Source organism: Chrysemys picta, chromosome 19 (genome assembly GCF_011386835.1).
Source record: "Chrysemys picta bellii isolate R12L10 chromosome 19, ASM1138683v2, whole genome shotgun sequence".
Lineage (NCBI taxonomy): Eukaryota > Metazoa > Chordata > Testudines > Emydidae > Chrysemys > Chrysemys picta.
In genome coordinates, this window is record NC_088809.1 from 19518037 (window position 1) to 19541229 (window position 23193).

General features: G+C 52.8%; 1 protein-coding gene across 1 annotated transcript in view; it reads right to left on the bottom strand.

Moving 5' to 3' along the window:
* Nucleotides 1–367: 367 nt before the first annotated feature.
* SRRM3 (serine/arginine repetitive matrix 3) overlaps nt 368–23193 on the bottom strand; it is a 180365-nt gene continuing 157539 nt past the window's right edge. Inside the window, exons 13-16 of the mRNA XM_005284437.4 lie at nt 8538–8881; nt 6773–6985; nt 5469–5606; nt 368–726 (exon numbers count right to left, since the gene is read on the bottom strand). Coding sequence (XP_005284494.2) covers nt 516–726; nt 5469–5606; nt 6773–6985; nt 8538–8881 — 906 coding nt within the window. The 3' untranslated portion in view covers nt 368–515. The remainder of the gene's footprint in view (nt 727–5468; nt 5607–6772; nt 6986–8537; nt 8882–23193) is intronic.

Sequence of the window (23193 nt, forward strand, 5' to 3'; positions counted from 1 at the left end):
GTCAGGTCCAAGGTGTCTGTTAAATATTTTGTTCCTTTGCTCCATGTCCCCCTCCCCCATCCTGGCATTTGTTTGTAGAAATGAGAAGCTCCCCCCCCCCCAAAAAAATTCATGACGTTTTGGAGTCCGCCCCGCCCCTGGTGCTGGGCAACTGCAGGGTTGTATTTGCCCAGTCACTGGTGCCTGCTGGGGGTAACATCAGCCTGGTCCCCTCCTCCACTCTGCTGCATGCGCCTTCAGCCAGGACAACACGGGGGGCTGGGCGCTGTCTGCGTCCCACTCGGCTGCCTCGAGGGCTGGCTGTTAGCAGTTGCCCCTGGCCGCACCCCCCGCCCCGATCAGATGTCTCCCCCGGCGGCTCCTTCTCCCTCCTCGAGGAGAAGGTGAGGATGTGCTGGAAGGACCCGGCCGCCTGGGGTGGGAGGGGTGGGCACGGAGGCTGGTGCCGGGTGGGGCCTGGGCGCCCTAGAGCCAACGGGGTCAGGGGGCGAGAGGGGGGCATGCCTGGTGCTGGCTCAGAACCCAGCGCTCTCCGAGCTGCTGCGGCTGTTGTAGCTGGGGCTCGGGCTGGGGCTGCGAGAGCGGCTGTGGGGGCTGCGAGTCCGGCTCCGGCTGGTACTGTAGCTGTCGTAGCTCCGGCTGTAGCTCCGGCTGTAGGAGTAGCTGCTCAGGGAGCTGGAAGAGGAAGGGCTGGGTCTGTAGTAGGGGATCGGGCGCTTGCGGGCACTGCAAAGGAAAGGGAAACTGAGTCAGGGCCAGGCAAGGCAAGACAGCGAGTTGGATTTGGTTCTGGGCTTTGGCTTGAGCACAGAGGGGGAAGCTGGGGGGGGAGGGAGGGGGGCGGCTCTAGTTTAGGGCCAGCTAAGCCCCACGTTAACTTCACAAACAAGTTTAGATTCAGAGCTGGAGCCAAATGTCCGAGCTCAATAGGCGGGACCCAGGGCCAGAACTCTGCCCAACACAGCAGTTTCATGGCGTGTCTCCAAAGCGGCAGGCCTGGCGGGCAGTCGGTGCTGCTGCTAGGGGACAAGAGGCCCTGGGGGCCGTGGCTCACACCCGTGCATTGCAGAGGCTTGAGCGCCCTGCTGTGTTAATCTCCTCTGAGGCATCGCCTCCCCAAACCCCCCGGCCAGCCCCCTGGCTGCCCCCACCATGCCCAAGCCGTGCCCCTGGGGTGTTAGTCCTGGATTAGGCAGCTATGACAGAGCAGGAAAAAGGTTAATTGTAGCCTGTGGTTTTTTTCCCCCTGACACCAAAGAGTTAAAGCGGCTGAAAAACAGAAGTTAGGGATTAGTGGGAGGGCCGGGGCAGGGGGCCTGGGAGGGCTGAGCTGCTGCCCTGGGGGGGGAGCGCAGAACAAACCTGCCCTTGGTTCTCCCCAGTCCAAAGGGGAGGGGCAGCCGGTAAAGTCTCTCCCTGCTGTGGGGAGAGGGCCAGCACCCCCGAGGCATTGTGAGAGGGGAAGAAACGAAGGGGCAGCTAAGAACTGAGGGAAAGGAGAGCGGGTTTCCTGGAGGATTGGATCTCTTCACCCCACAGCTCCCTGGTACCTTTTATGGGCCCCCAAACCCTCCCCCATGGAATCTGTGACCTGCAAACCTTCCCCATGGAGCCTAAGGCCCTCAAATCTTCCCTCCTGGGCCCTGTGGCCTCCAAACCCTCCCCCTTGACCGCCAGACACTGCTAGGATGCTCTCTCATGGACTTCCATGTCCTTCCCCATCGGCCTCCAGGTGCCTTTCGCTGGGGGTCCCCTAAACCTGCCCCAATTGCCCTCCACCCCACCCCCTTCCTCATCACCCTGCCCCATGAGCCTTAAGCCCTTCCTCAGCTGGCCTCCCGCCAGCACAGTCCCCATTCAGCCCGCCTCACGCCTCCGCTCAGCCCCATTCACAAACGCCTCGCCCCACCCTAGACTCAGAGGGCAGCTCCGGCGGGGGGCGCCTCAGGGTGTTGGCCCCCAGCTGCAAGGCTCTCTGCAGCCGGCAAAGGCAGGGAGCCAGGATGCTGGCCCCGGAAGCCCACTCGGTCAGAAGTCACAGTCCATCCCCCCCACATTCGCAGGCTCAGGCCAGTGGGGCTGGGGCTACCAGCAGGCAGTGACCGGGTGAGGAAGGAGTGAATGTCACCAACACACCCCCGCCCCCCGGCACACCGCCCGCCCCAGTGAGTGGTGTTAGTGGGAGCGAGAGCGCGAGACAGACGGCACAGACACAGCGTCGCGCTGAAGGCCTCACACTGTGAATTCAGGGAGACACGGGGAGGGGGGTCCTGGGCACCGTGGTAACCAGGCCCGCGGCGACGCTCTCCACGAGGAACCTTGAGACGGGCTGGAAAAGGAGAGGTTGGCATCAATAATGGAGGGCGAGGAACAGGTCAGACAAACACCCGGGGCACAGATGCAAACGCGGACGCTCCAGGTGCCTGCTGAATCATCCCGTAGGCTGGCGGGGGGTTTGGTGCTCCTTTGCAAGCAAAAGTCCCTGAGGCATCATCCCATGTGTCTATGGCTGCCCCATTCCTGCAGTATCTGGGCACCTCGCCAGCTTTGCAGCACTGCTGTGAGGCAGAGCCAGGCTTTCAGTCCCCATTTTTACAGAAGGGAAACTGAGGCACAGATAGGCGACGTGACTTGCCACAGGTCCCACAGCAAACCTGGGGCGGGGCAGGGCAGGGAACTGAGCGCAGGGCTCCCACATCCTAGGCTCATGCGCTAACCCTCGGGCCTATTTGGGCCAAATGCCCCATTTCTGCCTCTATCCACCTCCCAGCCTAGCCAACCCCAAACAATCGGACTCAGGTTCCCCCCCAAAATCATGAGATTGGCTTTAAAAGAAAAAAATCGCACAATTGTGACTACAGTAAATGGCAGGGGCTGTTTCGTTGCTGGTTGGGTTTTATGCCTTCAGGGGGTCACGGTTTCAGGCTTTTTCCCACCAGCGCAAGGGTGAGGCGCTCCCTTTTCTTAAAAAAAATTAAAGCTGAGATTCGCTGTAATCACAGGACTCCAGCAGCTGGGGCTTTAAGAGACCCACCCAGCACTGCGAGACTGCTGGTAAAATCATATGGCTGGGAAAGGCTGCACCAGGGCTGGAATCCACTAACACCATGGGGCCCCCACCCAGGTCCCTTGTGTGGCAATCCTATCCAGTCCGTATCTTACCTTGTGGGAGGCAGGGAAGGGACACAGCAGGGCATGTGTCTAGGGTGATTTGGAGGACCAGGACTGAGCACCACAATAGGACTGTGGGCCCAATTCTGCACTGCCCTGTGACAACGCCCATGACCTCCCCGGGGGATGCAGGAAGTGCAAGCCACCAGCAAGCTTGCCTTGTTACTATAAATCCTATAAACTCGCGTCTAGGTGACTCGTGGGGGTGCTGGGGTGGAACGGCGCAACAAGCCCCCCAAAGCCTCCCTCTGATGCTGGAAATGCAGGGCCTGGTGAGGCCGGAAGCTGCGCTGCAGAGGTTTGAAACTAGCCTAGGTCTTACATCGGGGACTCTCTGCCCGTCCCATCCAATGGGCGTCACTGCAGCCGAGAGAAGGCGCCAGATGGCTGGGTCCCCGCCTTGCCCTCTGGAGCTGGTGCCATGGTACCATTGCGCTCTCATTCATGGAAAGGGAAGCTGCCAGTGGCCTCACCCCACCCATACACCCTCCAGTGGCTGATGCCATTACAGCCCAGAGCGCCAGTGCAGATGGGATCACAGGACACTGGAGCATCCCAAAATCCCAGGGGAATGAAAATACAGCACTTTTTTATGGGGCGCTACATCCATTCTCGTCAATAGGGTCTCACAGCCAGGCCCTGTAGGTTTCACACACTGAGAAATCAACCCATCTGGCAAACTTCCAGTACCTCCCCTTCATGGAGGAAAAAACCCATTAGATCTGAAAGGCACCTTCAAGAGACGATGGCTTAATTACACTTGGGGATGGGGGACGGGCAGAACCCCAGGTGAGCTCTGTACAGTACCGTAGCAATAAGCCATGGCCGTAACACGGATTATACACACGCTCATCACACGCGCAGGAAAGCAAGTTACTGCTCCGTTCCCAATGGGGTCACCTCACAACACAGCTTCTCTTTTGCACTAACTATTTGACTTGCTTCATCAACCTGACCCTGCAAACCCACACCTGCGTAACTTCAAGTTTGGGTGCGTAGCTCTTTGCCCGGCGGGGGCCTGGGTACCCGTGATGGCATGTGGTGCTCTAAAGATATGGGGCCAAACTTCCTGCTGGTGCAAACGGGTGAACACGCCTTCGACTTCAGTGGTGTTTTGCCCATTTACATCAGCAGGGAAACTGGCCCATAATAAGGCAGGACTGCACTACTCTAACATAGCAAAGCCAAGTGAGTTACAGGGGTCAAGAACACCAGCATTTCACACCATCGTGTGTTTCGTTGGCTTCATATACAGAAAAGCTATAGGAGAAATCCACCGACAGCTTTAGCTCAGGGGTTCTCAAACTTTTGTACTGGTGACCCCTTTCACACTGAGTGCGACCCCCCAATAAATTAAAAACACTTGTTTATATATTTAACACCATTATAAATGCTGGAGGCAAAGCGGGGTTTGGGGAGGAGGCTGACAGCTCGCAACCCCCCCAGGTAATAACCTCGTGACCCCCTGAGGGGTCCCGACCCCCAGTCTGAGAACCCCTGTTCTATCTCATTGCACTGGTACTAATTTTCCTCTCCTCTCCCCCTCTTAAGCCTTGAGTCTCATTGTCATGGGCAAGTTAGTGCTACAATTCTCACCACATGGCCTACGGCTGGTTTGCCATAAATCCAGCTGTCCAAGTATTAAGGCCCAGTATCTCACAATTGACAGTAGCTAGAGACAAACAGGTTAGAAAAGGCAAATCTCAGTTTGAGGTTTAAGTTTCTAGCTCTGAACAAGGGTCTAGACTTTCAAACTGGGTCGGGTCTCAGATTAAATATTGGAATTTAGGACTGGGCTCCGTTGAATTTCAAAGAGGGGGAGATTCTGCATTTACACTCGAGAGAAACAGATCTGGGGCAGGATCTTTGCTTTACAATATAAATAAAATGATGTTAAAAGAAAATCTGTATTTATTTACTTCTTTTGAAGGAGCTTAGAAGCTTGTAATGTTGGTATCTATCTATCTATGCCCATACGCACTCATCTATCTATCTAGCATGAGGCCCACGGTTTGCCACAGAGGCCTTGTCTAGACTAGGATTTGGACAGTGCTAGCTAACACATGTTAACAGCCTAGTGTAGACAAAGCAGTGAACCTTTAACACCTGGGAAATTGATTGAATTAACTCTCTCTTTGCTGACCAGCTGCAGCTACCTGGGCTCTGTCTTTGCAGAGGAGCAAAGGGCGTTTTGGGGCAGACACTGGGGGGGTTGAGGCTATCAGTGAATGAGTAAAACCCCTGAGCTGAGCCAGACCTGGACTCCCCGGGCTGAGCCCCTGTACCGTGAGAGCTACCTTGTAATTCTTCTGGGCTCCATGAAGCTGGGAGAGTCACGCCGCCTCTTCCTGATAGGGGAATAGCTTCTGGAGCGACGCCTGGCCCGGGCAGGATCCGTGTCACTGTGCCGTGTTCGGGGCTCGTTGTCTTTCTCTCTGGATCCAAACCACACATGTTAGCTGGGTCTGCATGCACCATGGTGTGTGCGCGTCTGCTACAGGCCTATACGTATGCCCTGTGTGAGCTGTGGCTGTGAGAGTCCATATTTACTTGTGTATACGTGCTGACCCCATAGGTGGGTCATGTGTGGGAACGGAACCCAGGACCTGTGGAGTTAAAAACCCAAACCTCTGTTGGTTGAGCTAAAGGAACAGCGCCGGTAGTTTGGAGGCAGTAGCAGACTCATAAACCCCTTGCCTTGTCTAGCTACTAGGGCGACGAAGAACCACCCCATGTTAGCCTAGGTTACAGCTGTGACCGCACATGGCTTCCATGGGTAATACAGAAGTTGGCGCTGGAACAGGTCTATTTGGTCCCATCTCGTCCACCTCACAGGGGCCAGTGCAGGACTCTGACCGCTTTAACTGTCCCACGAGATGGGGCTTCCATGGCTTGTCCACCTGTGTGTATCTACACCCAGCCATGTGGGCAGGCTGGCGGCAATGGGGCTAGCCCTGGGGACCACGCTGAAGCCTCAGCTAGTGCAGAATGGGGCAGCGTCTCTATGGAGCTGGTCACCCCCAAGCTGCCCTGGTTGCCCTCAGATTTTCACCACCCCCTTCCTGATCCATTAAGCCCTGTGTGGTTTGGGTGCAGAGCCTCTTAGAGATGCTGGTCTCGCTCCCTGGCCTCCTTACCCCAGCCACTGAGCTCAGCCGGGAGACTGGAGCTAATTACCCCTTGACGAGCATGTACAGAGAAGGGAAAAGATGTTCCCAGTGAAGGATGTGGTTTCCTTCACCTTGGTCTGACAGAGATTGGTGCCCTTCTGGGACATTTATTTACTCGGGCCTCTCCTGATTGGATGGGTTGGTGTGTAAGGCACTCAGGCCTCTCCTGATTGGATGGGTTGGTGTGTAAGGCACTCACGCCTCTCCTGATTGGATGGGTTGGTGTGTCAGGCCCATGTCTCCATGGCTACATCTGTCCCCATGTGTGTGCTGGTGTCCTTGTGCGTGTGTGAACACTGTCGGTGTGCATTTCTGTGCCCAAGCGTCTGCTGGCGTCCTGACTTGTGCCTTTGCCAGTTGTCTCTGTGCCCATGCACCGCCCCACCCCCCGTGATCCTGTCTGGGGGGGACGTGTGCCGCTGGGGCCTCACCTGCTTGCGTTTTTTTTCTGCGATGGAGACTGGCTCCGGCTCCGTGCGGCTCTTTTCTCCCGGGATCGCGACCGGGATTTGGATGAGGAGTCGATGGAGCTCCAGGAGCTGCTACGGGACAGGCTCTTCCTTCTCTCGGAGTTGTGCCTGGAGTGCTTGACCGGTGACTGGGAGCAGCTGTTTGGCCTGCCCCGGTGGTGTCTGTCCTTCACCCTGCAAGACCATTGGATCAGACAGCCAGTCACTATCTCAGCCCCACTCCCTGTCACCCGCTGGCCTCCACCATGTTTCCAAGGAGACAGGAACACCCCACCCCACTTCCAGTTGAATCCCTTGAGAACAATGCGGTATGGGGCATCCAGGATCAACAACAGTTAGGGCCCAATTTTCAGAAGTGCTGGGCACCCATAATGATGTCAATGGGCCCTTTGGGTGTTCTGAAATTCAGGCCATGAACATTCAGTGACCTCACACAACTGTGTCAATTAGGGTGCCCATCAATGACTAATGTAGGGCTAATCATAATTCTTCTGCTGCCAAGGCACTCCGTATACCATACATAATTAACCTATGGAACTCACTGCCACAAGATAATACTTAGGCCAAGTTTAGCAGGATGCCAAAAAGTCTGAGACAGTCATATGACTAATAGGGACCTCAACGGTTCCACTAGATGCGACAAATATTTGTGAAAGGGATACAAATCCTCATGCTTCAGGGCATAAGCCTACCACTTACTTTCAGGGGTCAGGAAGAAACTTCCCCAAGGAGCAGATTATTCCATTATTGTCCACTAAAGGGTTTCTAGCAGCTTCTTCTGAAGCATCTGGCACCAGCCACTGTGAGGACACAGGACTGTATGGACCAATGGTCTGATACAGCCTAGTGATACCTGTCTTCCTAGTATTGGGAAACGGAGGCTACAGTGATTTTGGGTTGCCGTGTATCGTGTCTGATCCTGATTCTCAGGGGATTGCCATGCGCTCCACAAGAAGACCAGGAGAGAAGCAACTGGAAGCAGCTTTTCTCCTCTGGGCATGTTTCCCTGCAAACCTGGACTGTGCACACCTGAAATCTGCACCTCTAGGTCTGGCCCTGCTCTGATTCCATTTCCAATCTATTGACAGGGCAGATAAGGGAGGGCCGGTGGGGGTCCCGCTCACTTGGCCAGTGAATCCCGTGCCATGAAAGCCCGCTATCCAGCGTACATTTCCCCTTCCTTAATGCTCCCACCCAGCTGGAACGATCCGTGGTGTGAATACCCTTTGGAGCCGGGTAGCCTGCGCTCACATCTCCCCTTTAGCAGCTCCTCCGCCTAGCGGATGGATCCCCGCAAGCCAGTCCCTCCAGCGCCACGATCATTTCCGGCACTCTCCTCTGTGCTGCTTCCAGCCAGTCAGTCAAACTTTGCCCCACGATCGCACCACCGCCATCAGCACGGGCCCTGTTAGCCCAAGGCCTCTGCTTAATGGGTCTATCTACCCACCCCATGGCATCTCCGCCTCTCGCATGCTATAATGTCTTTACCCGGCTCCTGCGTGGCTGGGCAGGGCTACGAGCCCCGTTGGGCAGGCAGGGAACTGTGGCCCGGAGAGGTAACGAGACACCCAGGGGAGTGCATGGAGTTTATGGCGGGGCAGGGACTTGAACCCAGCTTTCCGGGGTGAAACGCCGGGCGACCTCACTGGTGGAGGATCAAGCCCTGCAGGCAGCATCCGGGCTCTGAGCTCTCCAGGGCCCCTCCCTTCATGGCCCCGACTCTTACTTTTTCAAGTGCGCCCCGTGGTTCTTCTCCGCCCCCCGCGCCGCCGGGTAGGGGTGCGAGCAGGCCGACCCCTCCGAATCGCTGCTGTAGTCGGTGTGGCTGAGCGAGTGGGGCGACTCCTTCTGGGCGGAGGCCTTGCCCTTGCTCCTCCCCTTGTGTTTGTGCAGCGACGCGGACCGGGAGCGGCGGCGGTGGAGGTACTTGTCCCCTCCGGAGCATCGGCCTCCTTTCTCCGGCGACACCGACCGGGGGCTTCTGGGGCCACGTCTGCCACCCCTGGAGCGGGGGGAGGGCGGCTCGGTCTTGACGTGCCCCCTGGGAGAAGGGGACGTGGAATCCAGCCTCTGATGGGAAGAAAGAAAACAGGGGTGGGGAGGAAAGAAGAGAAGACAGAAGGGGAGAGAGGTCTTTAAAGGGGAACCCCAAGCCAGAAGTGCAATTCACAACGTCAACGCACATTGCATAAGGCAGGCTACACAGAACTCTACTCTGAACCTGCCCTCCTGCTCAGCCTTTCGACCTCAACAATGCAGCTCATGCAAATCTCCGCATGCAAAACACAAAAGAAATCCATAAATCAAAACCTGGGAGAAGGGAGGGGGACTTCAAATGAAAAACCACCTGAAACGGAGTTTAAAAACCCCCAAAATCCACTGTGTGTAAACACCAAACAAACTAAAACAATAAAATAAGAGAGAGGTTGGAGGGGGGAAATAAATTGGACACAATGAGGAAAAACCAAACCAAACCGCAATGTTGAAGGAAGTGGGCCTGAGGGGCAGGGATGGAGTGGAGGGTCTTATATATGGTGTTTGGGTTGAAACAAACCAAGGTGTGAGGAAGACAGCACAGAAAGATGGCGAGGGGTGGGGGCCAGGAGGTAATGGGGGGGAGGGAGGGGCGGGAAAAACAAAGTATAAAAAAACAAAAAGAAGGAAGAGAAACATTAAAGAAAAAAAACAAAAGAAAAGAAAACTCCACAAATGTCATCATTACTGAAATAAACGAATGGTTCTGAACTCTTCCTGGGAAACTGGTTTTATCTGTGATTGCAGAGCCCTGCTGAGTTCCCATCAGCGCTCTACATGGACTCCTGCTTTCTGATGCCTTTTTTTTTTTTTTTTTCCTTTTCGTTAAATTCAGATTTTTTTTTTTTTTAAGTCCCTCTTGGTTAACATCCACTTACCAAAAAAGTGGCATTTCCTCCTTTAGTAGGTAAGGTATGAAGAGAAGGGAAAAGCGGGGCAATATAAGTGCATCATTAGATTCACAAAAATGCAAGAGAGAACGAGAGAGAGAGAGAGAGAGAAAGAGAGAAAGAAGAGAAATAAAACGAAACAACTCACTTCTCCTAGGCCTCGGAAACATCAACCATGTGAGAAACCAACTCTAGCTGGATTTGTATTTGCATCAGCCCTGCTTTGTTTGGTAAGCAAGTTCAGCGTAGGAGCACCTTTTTTGGTTGGCTGGACGGCTTTTACTTAAAAAATCGAGTTCAAAGCCTTTAGTGTCTGCATATTTCAGCCAGCGCCCTGCTACGTAGGCATTCAATAGCATAGTGTCGGCCTGCCAGATCAGCAAAGGCCTCTAAGGAGTTCTCAAAGACTCTTTAGAGTAGGGCAATGAAATCCCACGGTGTGGATGGGAGCGGGGCAGTAGGGAAGTGGTACCAGCAAGGTTTTTTTTTCCAATGGTAATATTCCAGAATCTAACCAATGGCCCACGTGGCACAAGAGAGGCCTATGAGAAAGCAGCACAATTGTACATTGACTCTTAACTAGGATATGGTATGAACCTGCGTGTTGGCTTGAATCCCACCTGGCATGGAATTACTGTGGCTTGATATGAAATAGACACACACGGATTTGCACATGAAGAACTAACTTCTGGGGCCTCGCAGTACATCAGCAAAGCGAAAGGGGGGAAATGGGACACTTGCTCCCCGGATTTTAAATCAGTGGACGTAGGAGAAAATGCCGCTGACGCTGCCTGGAACCGCGGGTGTAGCAGTCTTCTCATTGCGTTCCGACTGGGTGAAGACACCCCCTGGCGACAGAGCTGCGCTGCCCAGTGGGGGCTGACAGCTCAGACAGTGCGATCAGCCTAGTGCACCCCGCTAAATAAAGTGAATCAACAAACGGTGTCTGTTGTCGTGCTGCCTCCCTGCCCGAGGGGTTCGCTTGCCTATAGGGCTCAAGTGACAGTGTATAAACATTACCCCTTTGGGGGAGCTCAGCATTATTGGCCCCGTTCCACAGATGGGGAAACTGAGGCACAGAGCGGTTATGCTCACTCCCCTAGACCACACTTGAGTGGCTGGCTCTTGGGCTTCTATTTTACCCTGTGCCCATTTGTACAACCCATAGAAGCATCTGATATGCTGACAATGGAAACCTAGCAATGGTTCCTTCTAATTATTGTCAGTGCAAACCACCCTGGGAAACAGACAGATATATACTATTTTAAGTCACACAAATGGTCGTATGTTTCACTGGCATGTATCTTGACCCCACCCAAATACAAGTTAGAGAACCTAGGGCTGATACTGCTTCAAGGGGAACAGGAGCAAACCGTGGGCCATTAAAGTCAACAGAAAGGCTCCCACTGACTTCAGCGGGTTTCGGATCAGGCTGTATGAGGCTGAGTTTCTCCTGAATCCCTGCAAGCTGTTATAGCCGGGTTCCTATGAGCGGCCAGAGGCCATTGAAAAGAGTTTGAGCTAATAAACTGGGGCACAAAAAGGGGTCCTAAGTCTACCCTTAACTCTGCCCCACTCTCATGCTTTTCACCTTTACTGGATTTTCACCTCCCTGGTGCAATAGTGCGCTCTACCGAGTCACACCTGCTAACACAATTGTTTTAGTCACACATCTTACTTTCATTCTCACCAGTGCCGCTTGCACGCGTCCTTACAGTTCAGGCTGTTTATCCTTAGCTTCGCTGGGGGCGGGGGGAGAGGGCCGACGAGAATAACGGATCCATTCCCCCGGCTGCATTCAGACTTGCACTTACCCAAGCTGCCTGTGTGCCTTAATTCTGATCTGGAGCACCGCCTGGGACCCCAAACAGCTCTGCCCAGGCACCTCACAGCGGACCTGGATTAGCCCCCCGCTGTTCCAGCCCTGGGACTCCACATCGGTCTATCAACGGCCACAGGATCGTGCACTATGGCAATCCTAGGTCTGGGCTAAGCAGAGATTGCCAGCTGCAGCGAACAGATTTGGTGCAGTTGCTGGCTAGGGATTAACCCGAGAGTGAAAAGTTCATTGCCAGGTGGGGCAGGACCCAGTCCTAGCTCCCCGATGGGGAAGACTGCAGCATCCCCCAATCAACGCTAAAGGTGCTTTTCAGCCGCTTCAAAGGGGAACTGGGTTCCTGAGTGGTACCTGGTAGGCTGCCAGCTCTGGAGACTGACGTCCTCTCTTTACCGACAGATCAGACAAAGCAAGGGAATCGGCCGCACAAGTGTCTCCCACCCCACCTTGGTGTCTCCGCACGGCTAGGAAGACATTGTGTCCTACAGGGGAGGGTCTGTCTGTGCTGGACTGGCCAGCGCGGGGGGCTTAGTGACGGGAGTTTACTGACCTGGATTCCAGTGCAGGTGGCACTGACCTGAGACCATTGGAATTCACAGCAGGAAAATGCTCTCTGCCAGTTGGAAACCTGGGGGCCTCAATCTAACTTTAGGCTCCTAAATCCAAGTGGCCTCCTACTCAGAACTGCTCCCAGTCCCTGGAGGCGATGCCCAGTCCAGGAGCTTGGTGGGTGCACAGCACCTTGGAAAACCAGCCACTTTCTTCTAGCTGCCCCAGATTCAGGAAATGGTTCCGATGACTTGCCAAGCGGGTCAAGGTACCCAACCAAGGGGCTTGGTGCTCAACTCCCATTGGATTCCAATGAGATTTGGGCGACCGCCTAACTCCCTGGGGCTCCTCTGAAAGACCCAGCCTGGATGCTACATTCACAGTTAGGCACGTAAGTGGCCTGATTTTGAAGACTGCTGAGCAGCGGCCAGTGCGTTCAGTGGGTACGGGACTGGTCCCATACGTGATGACGCGGACTCAGTGTGAACGGAGTCCAATGGCTTGTAATGGGGAACTCAGTTTTGCCTCTGAACACTCCCTCTCCTGGTCTCTCTTGCAGTATCAGGGGCAAAGACCCGAGCTTTGAGTTCTGCATCCAGACAGGGCCCCGGGGCCTTTTCTCTCAGCGTCCTTTGCTGCCTTCTGGCCCATCTCAGCTGACATTAGGGGTAGGATGGGTTACATCGGCCTAGCTGGCTTTCCCTGGGAACGCACTGAACACTGCAGGGGAAGGTCATGACACACCATGCAGTCAGACGTGTCAAACCCAGAACAACTGCAAACCGGGCCCAATCACCCAGCGACATGCCCTTGACTCACCGCATGAGCATTTCCACTCTCGTCTCCTGGCCCAAGGACACCGGCTCCCCTCCCGGCTCAGCTTCTCCTGCCCGGGGGCTTTGTAACATCCCCACCCCCATGATTTATCCTCCCTCGCCCGCCGCGCCTCAGTCTCACAGCCCAGGGAGGCTTGTTCCTGCATTCCCACCTCGTGTCTACATCTGAGGATCCCCCGTGTGCCCCACATCACGGGATCCCCGACCCTATCTCACGTCCTGGGGGGTCCCTGTCCGATGAGTTTCCCTGGCATCTCAGCACCTTCAGACAAGACAACAGTAATAACAGTCACAGCAAATCAAAGCTGCGAGCAACGGTCCTGAACTAAGCAACTGACAAGGGCACACAAGTGGCTAAGGGGCTAGCGTTGAGCCCTGTAACAATCCCCTCGGCTGCACTGGGGAAGCCCACGGCCATTCTCACTGCTGCATTGCTCAGTCGTGTCAGCGAACCTGCCGCACACAGATGGAAAAGGCACGGCACTCTTACAGGCCTGAGCCCCATTTCACACGTGTTCAGCCTGGAACAAAGGCCTACATTTTTGACAGTGACGGTAATTAACCGATGGAACAATTTTCCAAGAGCCCTGGTGGATTCTCCATCACGGACACTTTTTAAATCCAGATGGGATGATTTTCTAAGAGCTCAGCTCTAGGAATTATTTGGGGGCAGGTCTCTGGCCTGTGCTAGGTGTTAAATCCACCCCTTCACAACCACCACCAGCTCCCCACTGACGGGCGAGGCGCTTAGCTACCGGTGAACACAGCGCATCCGACATGGAAATCTCTGCTCTAGTCATCTAGTTCAGACCAGGAGGCCGGTTTTTACGGTTAGGCTCCTGAGTTAGGTCACCAGCTTCCACATCTGGGCGGCCAAATTGGCACGTAGGCTCGGATTTCCAAAGGTGTTTAGGAGTCGCTCTGCTCCGCAGCGCTGTGCCTAAGTGATTTGGGAGCCCGAGGCCCAGATTTTTAAAGGGATTTGGGTGCCTAATTCCCCCCTAAGCCAGCTAGGCTAGCTGGCGCACCGCCTAAACGTCTGTCAAAAGCTAGAGCCTTTGAGGAGCTGGGCCGTAGCTCTGTGCTATAGATTTAGCTCTGATCCGAGGACCCGAAGGCTCCATCCTCTCCCCATTCAACGACAAAGTTCCTTTGATTTCAGGATCAGACCTCAACCGCCCAGCGGGGTGACTTGATTAAGATGCCCGTGTACCATAACAGGCCTGTGCCTCGGTGGGTTGGAATCGGGGCAATTTCTGCTCGTGCGGCCTGGCTTTCAGGGACTCACGTGGGTAGGGTTTAGATGGGCCATAGGCAGCAGCCGGGGAGAGTGCTAGAACGTACAGCAGCCGCATTGCTCGAGGTTTCCAGCTGAATTTTGTCTGGGACATCACGGCTCGGTGCCAGGGGTATGCTGGCGGCGTCCCCAGCGCTTGGGATGAGGGGCGTGACCCAGGCAGGACTAAAAAGCTGCATTGTTAAAGTTCCTCGGTAATTAGCAGGGATGGGAAGCGGAATCTGGGGAAAGCTCGTGAGCGTTAGTGAGGCTCTGGGGAAGATACGCAGGTTGGCACTGAAAGTCACCCTGGCTTTAAAATGTACCTGGATGTGGCCAGGCTCCTTTAATCAGTTGCCATGGGGACTAACTCCCCCAGGTTGGGCGGACAAGATCCGCTGATTCACGCCAATGAGTACATACATCGAAATGACATCCAGTGGCAACAGTGCCCAGGAAGTGGGTGGGAAGACACAGCCCGCTTCATTTCCCTTCCTAGCACCCTCTCCCTTGGTTCTGCAGTGGTGAGACTGTGCGGCTCTGGCCGGTTACACTCTTGTAACGCTGAAAACGACCGCGCGCTAATTTCGGTTCTTTTAACCCTTTACCGACACAGGGAGCGAGAGAAACTGCAGATCTGTTTGCTGAGCTAACGCTGCCCTCCAGACTTACCCCTCTCTGTCTAGATCTGTTTCTTCGCTATCTCTGCTAGCACCATCCGAAAATACTTTGTCAGGAATAAAAGCAAAATTGACCAACATTGTCACGTTCAACCAGAGAAGCTCAAGGGCAACAGTGAGCGGGCTCCATTTGTGAAGATGACAATGCCTTAGGGGGCTGGAATATCTCTCCCCAGCCCGGCAGACGCCTATTCCCAGGAGGAGTGGTTTCTAGCAGGCGGTGGGCTACTTACAGTGGTAAGCATGGTGGGTGAAAGTCACCCTCGTGCATCGACGCAGCACAAGGTCTGTGCATGTATTATGTCCCCTTAAGCACTAATTTTAAGGCCCGGTGCTGGTCCTGTGAATTTCACCCTTGCGCTAAGTTAGCACAGGCAAGCTTTTCAAAAAGGAGCCCCTCACGCGGGGCTCCTGAAGCCACACTTAGGTACCTGGCTCATTCCCATAGCAGTGACCGGGAGTTCTGGGAGGCTGGTCACTTCTGACAGGCAGCCAGGTGTCGCAGTACCCGTTTGGGAACCTAGGTGTGTGTCTCCTCCCCACCCCCGCATTTGCATGATCAGGCCCATAATTTACAACACTCTCTCTGCTCTCAATTCAGCAAAGCACCTACGCACCTGTATTAAAGTCAGTGGGACATAATCAGGTGCTTAAAGTTACGTATGTGTTTAAGGTTTTTCCATATAGGGACGATTTGCTGAATCAAGACCAAGTCCAACCAAAATTGCTTCTTAGCCTGAACCAGACACCACAAATAGAACAAGAGGCTGATTAGAAGACGGTAAAAAGAACATCTCTATATTGTCTCCCCCTTAATGACCTAATGGACTAAACTTCCTAAACTTCCAATAACCCAAGAAATAAGCAGGTTGGAACAATCATTAGAATCGCTGGTCCTTTTTTGTTTTGTTTTGTCTCTATTTGTCATTAAGTTTGCTTGTCTTGTTACCCAGCCCCTAAAAAAATCACAGAGGAAATCAAATTGACTAGACAGAATTATACCATTTATGGAAACAAACACAAAGTTGGAGGGCTAAAACACACAGAAATGCATTCTAACAACGGAACAAGAAAAGGGGCGGGGAGGAAAGGAAAGAAAAAAAGAAAAAAAATTACATGGACAGAAAAAAAAAAAAAGTGAAAGAAGAGCATGGCTTTGTAGCTAACCGGGAAAAATAATACAAGTTAAAAAATTATACAGAGCCACCAAAAAGAGACAAAATGAAAAGAGAAAAAGAGAGAGCGAGAGAGAGAGAGAGAGAGAAAATAACATTAAATCAAGCTACGGTGCTTTTCAACAGGCTCATCTGCAGAAGTGAACGTGCAGAGGCGGACAAAATACCTACCTTCTGCTTTGTCAGTGACAGGAATGCAATAATAAAAAAGAAAACAATAAACTCCACATTTGGAGTGCAGAATGGGAAAAAGACAATGACTCTTTAGTAATGAGATTTAGACCCCTTTGTGATCAAGTGAGCTTTGCTCTGAACTGGTCTGGCTTGTTGGCATTGGGCTGGTTTTTACTGATCTTGTTCAGCGGGCGAACGAGGCAGCCGTATTGGGGGTTCGTTTGGTGGGTTAGCCAGCCCTCTAAGTAGCAGCGCTGCTGTTCTGTTTTAAAGTCTCTAGGTACCATCACAAAGTCCCAAAGAGCATGCAAGGAAAGCAACGGATGAAGGCAGAACATGTCAAGGTTTACTGGGTTATTTGGACACTGGGGTAGGCTAGGAGTGGCCCACAGGAAAAAAAGAGAGAGATACCAGAGAGTGAGTATGGGAGAGAGAGAGAGAGAGAGAGAAAGAGAGGGAAGGGAAGGGAAGGCAACAGGAGTGAAAGGATGGGATGAAAATGTGAATGGTCCATTTAAAAGGGAAGTCAACTCCACCTGAACAGTGACAATGTTGTTTGTTTGCCCCCGACAGGCCAATACTCCTCCCAGGCTAATTTTAGGGGTGGGGTTTGGTGAACACCGTTCAGGAAATGCACTCAGTCAATACAACCTCCCTATTTCCAAGCTCCCTGACAGTTCTCTGGGGGTTGAAGGACGAGCAATGCTGCCTGGTGGATGATGTAGTAGCAGCCTATGTCAAGCCCCACCCCACCAAAGCACGCCGTGTGGCCAACTCTTATGATGTTATCTCTTACGTTCTTGGGGGAGGGGGTTTAAAGTTTCCGGTCCCGGAGTCGTGAATCCATGAGACACTCAGCTGTCAGGTTTTAGCCCCCCGTGACTGTGGGGCAAAGCTTGAAACCGACTTGAAGTCATTTCCAGCATACACAGGGTTTGCAGTTTGGTTCGATGGCTCTCAGCACCCCCACTGTACAAATTGTTCCAGCATCAGGGCAAGGACTGTCTTTTTGTTCTGAGTTTGTACAGCCCCTAGCACAATCCATGACTGGGGTTCCAAGGTGCTCCCACAATACAAATAAATAAATACATAACCAGACTACTAATAAATCTCGTTACTGACTTTTGTGCCTTGAGAGCAGAACGAAAAGGACATATAGGGGTTTTTTTGGGAGCGGGTTAGATTTTGAATTTGGAAATAAGCCCAGCGACTTTTCTTATCTGCACAGTTATCTTCCCTTTTAAATTCTCGGTTAAAAATATAGAGATGGAAATACAACGTTCAACGGTTGTCAATATTAAGCTAACGCAACTGCTGTTTTTTTTTCCCTTCTCCACATTAACACGCAGCAAAGCAAAAAAATTCTAAGACGACACAACGACGACAGGAAAAGAAATAGAGAAATATAGAGTTTGCATTTCTGTACGTCACGAAGGGAAAATAAATCAATGATTTTTTAAAAAGGAAACTAAACAAGGAAAAAGCACGTTCAGTCACCCTCCTGCCCCCCCCCCCCGCCCCCCAGCCCTGCTTCTGCTGAGCAAGAAATGGAATTGTATATTACCGTTTTCAAACGGGAGGCTAAAGAAAAACACAGATGGGATTAAAAAGAAAACAAACCAAAAAAAAAAAAGAGAGAGAGAGAGAGAGAGAGAAAGAGAGAGAATTGCCGGAGAAAAGCACCGCCAGCACTTGTTAACAAAAGGAACTCGTGTTTATTCAGCCGTGACTCTGATATGATGGGGCAGCAACGAAGGGACACAGAGCTGGTGGGCTCTTTTTTTGGTAATCTCCGCATCGTTATCCAAATGACACGCTCAGCGGCTTGCTAAATCCACACGGGACCTTTGATCCGGGGGCGGGGATTTCAGGGAAGGGTTCACAAAGACTAAGGACAATCGATAACTCACCATGGGTTTGTGAAGGGGGCTGGGGGTGCTTGTGGGATGGGAAGTAGAATCATAATAAAAATGAACCATATTAAAAAAAAACCCACAATAGAGAGGAAATCGAAGAGCCGCTACAGGGATTGGACTGAAATCCCTGGGTTGAGCAATATAATTGGTGGGAATTAGCCTCAAAGGCAGTGGGGATTGGGGGGAGGGAAGGAAAGGAAGGGGAATATGAAAATGTAAAATTTGATTGCCGAAATATACTAAAGCCATAGGATTGCATTTGCTTAAGGCCACTATACACCATTCCCCCCCGCCGCCCCCGTGCAAGAAGATCTCCAAAACCCCTCTCATCACATCCTGATTGTTACAGAACCAACCCCACTTTGGCCCAAAGCCTAACCAAGTCCAGGCAGAGACACCCGCTGACTTCGACAGACTTTTGATCAGGCAGCATCCTGATACAGGAGGCAAAACAGGAGGTGCACCTCTGGTGCAAAGCTTGAAAGCACAGTTCAGAGTTCAAAGGCAGAACACTTCTCCCTGGCTCAGGATGGCTTCCTGAGCGCTCGCCTTGGGAGGAACCCTCTTGGCCAGAAATCCCTGGAGAAGCCTGTCCTAAAGCAAAGTTCTCCGTTACTAGAGCGGAGTGGGAATGGGGATTTCTGTCCCGGGGGAATGCCGACACTTCAGCAGTCGTTTTTGTCCTAAATTGGGATAAAAAGCTGAAAAATATTGACATTTTTCCTAGACTGAAACGTTCTGAAAAGTGCCAATTTGGAAATGGCGAATGCTTCTGTTTCTGATGGAAATGAAACAATCCGATGTTCCCAAATTGAGAGGTTTCCTTTCCGTTGGTCGAAATGACCCAGAACGTTTTGTTGTGAGTCAGTTCAACATTAAATGGCATTTCCCTAGTGTGCCGCCTTGGCCCAAGGGAACTGGAGTTTGGCTGTGACATGCCCGTTCGCCTCTATGGGCCGGGTTCAATGGCCAGACTACATTTCCCATGATGCAGCACACCATTCAATAAGAAGAGAAACTATGCTACATCATGGAAGACGCAGTCTAGCCAGGGTGCCTGACCCACAGGAGAGAATGGGCTCTTCAGATACCCTGAACTACAAGTCCCATGAGGCAATGCTGTAGTTTAATGCTGAACGGACTTAAAATGAAACATTTTGGATCCGTTCAACAAAGCAGAATCTTTGGGTGAACTAACCCAAAATGAAATATTTTGTTTCCATTTTCCTGATGGAAAAATGGAAATTTTCTTTCAGAAAGTTTTGATTTTGCGCCAACTACATTTTCCGTCAAAAATCGTTCAAATGGAAAATTTCCAATCAGCTCCCTTCATTACAACCTTCTGCTGAGGGTGGAGGGGCATTTTTTGTAAGGGGGCGGGGGGTGTTCCTCGCTGATAGGCAATACTGCCAACTAAAATACTCAAAACCCAAGAGTCAGATCCACCTAAAATCATGAGATTGGCTTAAAAAGTCATGAGAGTTAAAAAAAAATGTGGTGCTCTTTCTGAAGGAAGGCAGTGTTTCCTAGTGCATAGGGCACGGGACTGGGCGTCCAGTTCAACTCCTGACTCTGCTGCTCGGGGACCATGGCCAAGTCACTTCCCTGACCCGTGCCTCAGTTTCCCCATCTGTAAAATGGGGATAATGACCCTGACCACCCTTGTGAAGTGCTTTGAAATCTAAAGATGAGAAGTGCTATACAAGAGCTAGGGATTTTTTTATTAGTCTCTTATCTGAGTTTTTAGATTTCACATTTTCAAGCATTTTTCCACAACCAGAAGGGCTAGAAACTTATCAAGAAAAAAAACCAAAGGCGATTCTCTCACAATCACATGACTCCAGGAGGTGGGGTTTTAAGAAAAACTCCAAATAGCACAAGACCTGCAATAAAATTGTGACAGCTGGCAATTCAGGACAGGCGCATGGAGGGTAGAGCTGGTGGAAGAGCAAAATCCCTCTTCACGAGCAAAGACTTTTGCAAATAAAAGTGCTGGGCTCTACGTCAGCTCAGTCATTGCTCAAGTATCCAGACGGCTGCAGTGGGATTCCCAGAATCCTCACAAACAAGCATTTGTCCAAACCGTTGTATGGCGAAGTGCTTTGCTCACTAACTGGCTATTGGTCAACTTCCTATTTAAAGTCAGGAATCAAACACCACGCCCTGATTCAAATGGACAAGGACGCTAGAGCAGAGCATGTACTTGAAGCAGCTGGCTGGTGAACGTGCTGTGGGATGGACGCTGTCCAGACAGCCTATTTGCCAAGTGCTAAGGAACGATGCACCGGAGAGAAATCAGGCAGTGCGAGACATTCGCTGACCAACAAAGGGGGTAGGGGCTCAGGCTTGTGAAGGGATCTGTGTGGAGAAATTCCTGCTACCCGAATGACACACTCGCCTCTTCCTTTGCAGAGCTGCCAAGCTTTGTGCAATCTCCTCTGTGACATGACCCTCTTGGGGCACCCCAGTAGTGGGATGGGTGGGGAGAGGCAGCAGCCCGGCCCTGCATCCCCCAGCTGCAGGGTGGATGGGCATAGCCCTGGTCAGCCTGGAGAAGCCAATAGTGAGCAGGGGGGATGGAAGGAGTCGGGGGTGACTATGGGGGAGGGACACTTCTTTGGGAAGCAGAGAGGCGCAGGTGGGGAGAACCGGGAGTACTGGGGGGCTGTAGGGGCGGGGGGGGGGGGGGAGGCTGGAGCAAGCTTCCCATTCTGTGCCTGTTTCTTACCCCCCACCCCATTATCTCAGCCTGAGCCCTTTTACTCCTACGCCCCCAGCCTGTTCCCTATGTCTCTCTTCTGCCCCAGTCCCCGCCCCCTGCTCCCCACCCCTCTGTATGCAGGTCAGGTTGCTTCCCCCTTCTCCTCTATGCAGGCTGGGCACAGATGAAACACGGCTAATACCACAGCAGCCCCTGCTGGCCAGGTGTAGCAATTGCTGGGAAAGTCTGGCTCCATCCCTGTTGGGTCCCAGTCCCCGTTGGGTCCAGTCTTATTCAGCTTCTGATGCCAGCGTCTGGCCTGGATCCTAATTTTCAAAGCAACAAATGGATCAAGCCCCAGCTACGTCACAGACCAAATTCTGATCTACGATCCCCGGCAACAGCGGTGCTTCTCTGGCACAGCGCAGGTCCCGACGCCCAGAAGGAAGCATGTGAGAGCCGGGTCTAAACAAGGAGGAGGCCCGGTATCTGTCCTGAATCCACAGCAGTGAACCACCATGTTGCTAGTACAGATCTGTGCACCAGTGCAAGGTATGGACCAAACCACTCGCACGTGCACTGCGACCGAGGCCCTGATGTAAATAGCTCACCATCGGCCTGCAAAGGGAACGTGGCCTGCTGCTCTGAGAATGAAATCCCTTCTGAACTGGTAACAACACCCAGCCTAGGATGACTAGACAGCAAGTGTAAAAGATCTGGACAGAGGGTGTGGAGTAATAGGCACCTATGTAAGAAAAAGCCCCAAATATCTGGACTGTCCCTATAAAATTGGGACATCTGCTCACCCTAACCCAGCCCCATGCAGGATCAGGCCCATAGCTTGCTCACTCTTGCGCATGTAGCTGTTGGGGACAAGGGAGAGGCAGTCTGCAAGCCTACACATGCTGATTTGTTTCAGCAGAAGCAGCATTCCCTTGGGCCTGGCCTCACAGTAATCCGCAAACAGATTCAAATCTGCTAGTTAGCTCAGTGTGTTCGTCTCCCAGTTATTGGACTTCTGTTGCCTTGAGCGGTTGATTGGTCTGAAGGTCCCTGTCCAGCAAACAGTCCGCACACAACTCGCTCCTTCACCAGAGGCTGCTCGTCTCACCGGGCAGAAAATAGGGTTTCAAATGCAATCCCAGCCCAGTTGTAGAAGGCCTGATTCTGGTCACTCACACAGCCCCACTGACTTCAAGGGCGTTACTAGGGTTTCCCACCAAGGCAACAGAAATCAGCTCGGCTCCGATTACCTGAGCCTCAAATACCCATAATACGTCCAGTATCTCAAACAGGCTCATGGCCCCGGACGTGTATGAATAACACGGCTGTAAGTGAGAGGAGATCCACAGAGAACATCAGCACCTCCGAGACCGCCAGCATCCCGAAGGCTTCATTCAGCCCTCGGACGGCTGAGGCTGGGCCATACAGACAGACGCAGCTGTTTAACACTGGGCCTGCGTCCAAACCGGGGTTCTCTGACCGCCACCCAAAGTGGGCGTCTAGGTCCAAACTTTGCAGCTGGGTCCAAACTTTATGCTGGGCCCAAACAGATCCCCAGATCTGGCTCCAACCTCAGGCCTATCTCGCTCCTAACCCAGCTGCCTTTGACATTCCCTGCTTGGCTCTAACAGGACAGGGCTGGGAGGTTTGTTAGTTTCAACCCCCTTCGTGCCTGTCTGAGATAAATCCAGGGTGGAGACCAGCTCCAGGTGAGGTGCTGGGGCCCCCTGCGTACCTGTCAGCAATCATGGCTGGTCACTCCAGCCGGAGGATGGAGCAGGCTCCATCCCCTCAGCTTCAACGGGACCCCTGTGCCTGGTGTGCTGACAGGATGGGGGCCCTCCTGGGGGACGTGGGCAGATGAGCCCTGAGCTCAGAAGCACGGTGGGTTTGTTTCACATAACCCTGGCCGGGGTTTAATGGGCTGAAGCAATTTGGATTTCAGGATTAGTTGAGGGGAAAAAAAACACAACAGCCCGTTTTAAAATTCGGCCCTCGGGCTGTAAGATCCCGAAGCACGGAACAGCCCTGCCCAGCGGGCGCACAATGAACCAGGCGCCCCACCAGCATCTGTGGAAACACAGCCCTGCCGCGCAGGGAGCCTCCTCGGCCCAGCTGTTGTCCCAGTAGGGAGTTCCCCGCATTAAGAGTCTGGATTTGTGGAAAGGAGATTCCCCCCCCCCCGCAAAATCCCTCTGTTGGTTCTCTCATCTGTCTGCTGCCAAGAGGGACCCCGAGCTCTGAGCTGGGTTCTGGGCACCGGGAGACCTTCCCCCACCTAGTGCCCAGCCCGGGGAGCCACGCTTTGATG